The sequence below is a fragment of the Triticum aestivum genome, chromosome 5A (genome assembly GCF_018294505.1).
Source record: "Triticum aestivum cultivar Chinese Spring chromosome 5A, IWGSC CS RefSeq v2.1, whole genome shotgun sequence".
Classification (NCBI taxonomy): Eukaryota; Viridiplantae; Streptophyta; class Magnoliopsida; order Poales; family Poaceae; genus Triticum; species Triticum aestivum.
In genome coordinates, this window is record NC_057806.1 from 701,910,667 (window position 1) to 701,914,787 (window position 4,121).

Genomic DNA, 4,121 nt, shown 5'->3' on the forward strand with positions numbered 1-4,121 from the left:
ATGCTTTTCTTTGATCATCTTGTATGAGGATTTACTCTACACCATGTATTGTTTGGCTATGTAGCTTCATTTATAATGCGAGCAAAATTTTGTTTCAAGATAAAATGATTGTATCAGCAGCTTGTTACGAAGAAACAATTCAAATAATAATCATATTTGGTGGTTCAGTAATAATCGCTTCTTTTGTATATTTATGCATGTTTACCATATATGTTGGAGCTGATTTTGGATCCTGGTCCCCGGTGTGCCCAATTTCTAAAACTTAGCAAAAATCATATAGTACTTAACATAAGACAAAAAAATAACGGTCATATGTTTCTTGATACAACAAGCCACCTCATTGATTTCCATTAAAGAAACCGTCAATCAAACATACAAGTGTTTTGAACCAAAAGGAAGCTAAAACAAAACATGCTGGAAAATCAAGCTAACAACAACTAAAGCAAGTTATATAGCAAAGGGACTATAACTTACTTATTACATGCACCAGAAAGTGAGATACCTCAACAACAACTCCAGGAAGCAACTTTTGCAAATTCAACATTCACATATCAATCCTGAGCACAACCGGGTTCCAACCATGGCATACTTCACATGTATTGCAAGATAATCCTAGGTGTTCACCCCAGCATCAAACATATATTTAATTGTCATATAATAATCTATTATTTCGGAACAAGGGGAAATGAACCCAGAATTTTGATTTATTATGATAAATACGACACATCAGATTCCAAAAGAAGCAAATGAGATCATATTAGTGTGATAAATACAATATTGTCAATTATTCAGAAGGTAGAAATACATTCACTGATTACAGACACACAATGGCATGACATATGCTCCATTTATTTTATAGATTAGGATGCATATCTAGGAACTCAACCATGTCCTTCGCTTGTGCACTGGTCTTCCGGCTAATTAACAAAGGTCTGACTTAGTAGTGGTTGTTCTCCCAGAACTGAGCCTGGAGATAGTCAATTGTATTCTTTTCCACCTGAAATGCCTTGGCAAGAACATCATCTGATATTGGTGGGTCTGACCCAAACACTGCATTGGCAATTGTGATAGCCCCTGGGTTCTGGCTGCTTAGCGCGGCAATTGCAACAGCGGGCTGGTGGGGGCTGGGGTTGAATTGGAAGTGGATGAGCCCCACGGGGAAGACAAACACATCACCTTTGTTGAGCACCTTGGAGAGGAACTTGTTTCTGTTGGGGGCGGGCTGGTTGGATGTGACAAATCCAACATACAGTGTCCCCTCGAGCACCGTGAGGATCTCAGTGGCGCGAGGGTGCGTGTGTGGTGGGTTTTGACCCAAGGGACCATAGTCGATGCGTGCAATTGAGATGCCGAGGGTGTTGAGTCCAGCAATCTGCATGACGTTGATCAAAGTGACGTTGGATCCAACCTTGTTGGGCACCCTAGGCTTGTCGAGGTTGGCCGCCTTGAAGAAGTCATCTGCATTGACCTCCAACGGGTTCTTGCAAACAAACCCATTGACACGGACTGGGGGCACAAGAGATGTACATGTAAGCTCAGATTTTTACAAAGTTGTTTTGACTTGCATATAATTTCCAGAAATAGATTTCAACATATGCATTTGGTGAAAACATGATGACAAAACGGATAGTACCTGGTGAATTCATGTCGGCGACACAAAAGTCCTGGAGTGGGCTAGGATCAGAAGCAGTGGCCTGCCATGAGACCAACGCAAGAAGTGCAGCAATGAGAAGGAAGGAAGAGGAGGATGCCATTTCGTTTTAGTGTCTTTGGCTCTTCTGTTCTCTCGTCTTCCTATTTCTGTTTCTGTCGTGAGTGACGATGGTTTGAACATGCAGGGGATGCATGTGTTTATATAGGCTTAGAACTCGTGAGCAATAGACAAAGTTAAGTGCACCCCATCAACAGATTGAAATGGTCTCTGGCTGCTGATTAAACTATTTTGGATAACTTTACAAGTTCCCTTTTAAGACACGTTTTCCCTTCAAAGAAGCAATGTGAAACTTTCTCCTGAGTCGCCACAATGCATATAGGGCTGGTTCCAGGAAAAGTCACCACCCATCACTATTTAGGAAAATATTTTTAAGATAAATAAATGAAATTTCACTAGTGTAATTAGATACAGTTATCATATACTTGGTCATAGTCTGAACTGGTGGTCTGGTGCGCATGCACAAAGTTAGTCAAAGAGCAGTTGAGGAAAGCCAAGTCATATAAGGTCAACAATTGTTTTCCAGCTCGAGGCCGACCTTGACAAATTATGTCACCTACTCATGCGTGGGCTTGATTCATGGGTGCCTGCATGACTTCTAAAGAGATATAGAATGACTACTACTCCTGTTCTTTCCAGAAGTTGATATAGAATAATGTGTCAATCGAGCTTTTCAATCTATAAAGTTATATATTTGCCGGTAGATTTGGCATGATTTCCAGCAACATAAGATGACGCCGCAGATTGTGTGAACAAGGAAGAAATCAAGGCTCGTCCGATCCACACATGAATCCACCTAATACATCTGCTATATGTAGCAGCCCCTGTACGTCATCATCACGTCAATCTGATATTTACTTTGTCAGATGTCTCTCGAAGTGGTTGAGTATTTTCAGGAAGAAGCGGCGGCATTAGTGGACGAAGTGCCCAACCAAAAGGGGAGCTGCCACACAGGCCATGACGATGGAGAGCAGGAACTTTCACATGATCTTAGCAAGACTAGTTAACATCTTGCAAGGAGTTTTATCAACCTATGACCACTAGTATAAACAATATATATATTTTCCAACAGATATGTCATGAAATCCAGCAACATACGACAACACGGTAGCTAGTGGATTGTGCCGACAGGGAAGACATCGAGGTGCGTCGATCCATGCACGAATCTACCTAATACAATTGATATAGGTAGCAGCCCCTGTTATCATCACGGTAGTCAGATATGTATTTACTTGGGCAAATTTCTCTCGCAGTAGTTGAGTATATGCAGGAAGAGGCGACCACATTAATCGACCTGCCTAACCAAAAGGTTAGTCCCAAAAATAATATAAAAATGAATAATAAAGCCCATAAACATTCAAAACAGTAGATAATATAACATGAAGCAATCAAAAATTATATATACGTTGGAGACGTATCACCTGCCTCCTGTTACCATCCACCTTAGACGCACAGTTCGGGACCCCCTACCCGAGATCCGTCGGTTTTGACATCGACGGCGACCTTCCGGACTCCAGGCGTGAAGGGAGCAAGACTCCCAAGGGCTCCAAGTTCGGCCCCCGGCCGAACGCCGCGCCGGTACCTCTAGTGGTTCCGGATTTCGGCAGGCGGCCCCCTTCCAAGAGGGGCAAGCCGCCCGTGCCGGTGACCTCTATCCATCCAGAGGCACCGGATAACCTGCTGGGAGCGCTTCGCGGCGCTTGCATCGACGAAGAGCACCGCACTATTATGAGTGCGGTGATGAAGAAGGTTCAGTCCACCAAGAGCGGACTGACTGAAGCCTGTGCCAACCTTCTAACAGGCTTTGAGGTAAATATTTAAAATATAGGAAAATATTACCACATAGACAGTAGCCCCTGATGCTCTGTTTGGTGTTCACAAAGAATAGCCGAATAGAGGATTAAATAATATCTACAGGAGTTTAATATAAATATGCCTGTATGCGTATGCAGGCTTTGCTGCTGACCTCTGCCGCACTGACTGCGGAGGTCGCTGCACTGAGGCAGAGCCTCGAGCGGTCTGAGAAAGAGCTCGGTCTTGCCAAGAGGTAGCTCGAGGAGAACAAATGTAAGTAATTCCTTGTCGCTCACATGGATGTGCCAGGGGTCACGATCGAAGTGGCGGCCCGGAAGCAAGCGTTGTCCGAGGCCGAAAACAAAGCGGCCAAGGAGCTCACCGAGCGGGAAAAACAAGAGGCACGGGTGGGCGAGGTGCAGCAAGAGTTCCAGGCTCTCGTGAAGAAGCACGAGGCTTTGGAGCTTGACTCGAAGACGCGAGAGTCCCAGCTTGCCGCGACCCTCGAGAGCACAAAGCATGTCAAGGCTGAAGCCCAAAAGTCCCTCCAGGAAATTGAGACGATGAGGAAGATAGCGGCGGATAAGGCCTTCAATATGCAAAGCAAGCATGTGAA

The 4,121-nt window shown here is 44.3% G+C and overlaps 1 protein-coding gene across 1 annotated transcript; it reads right to left on the reverse strand.

Moving 5' to 3' along the window:
* Positions 1 to 733: 733 nt before the first annotated feature.
* LOC123108509 (germin-like protein 8-5) lies at positions 734 to 1,810 on the reverse strand. The gene is made up of 2 exons (XM_044530286.1): positions 1,634 to 1,810; positions 734 to 1,506 (listed from the first exon to the last, which is right to left on the reverse strand). Exons 1-2 carry the CDS (start codon positions 1,752 to 1,754, stop codon positions 938 to 940), a joined length of 690 nt encoding a protein of 229 aa, XP_044386221.1. The 5' UTR covers positions 1,755 to 1,810; the 3' UTR covers positions 734 to 937.
* Between the last annotated feature and the right edge of the window lie 2,311 nt (positions 1,811 to 4,121).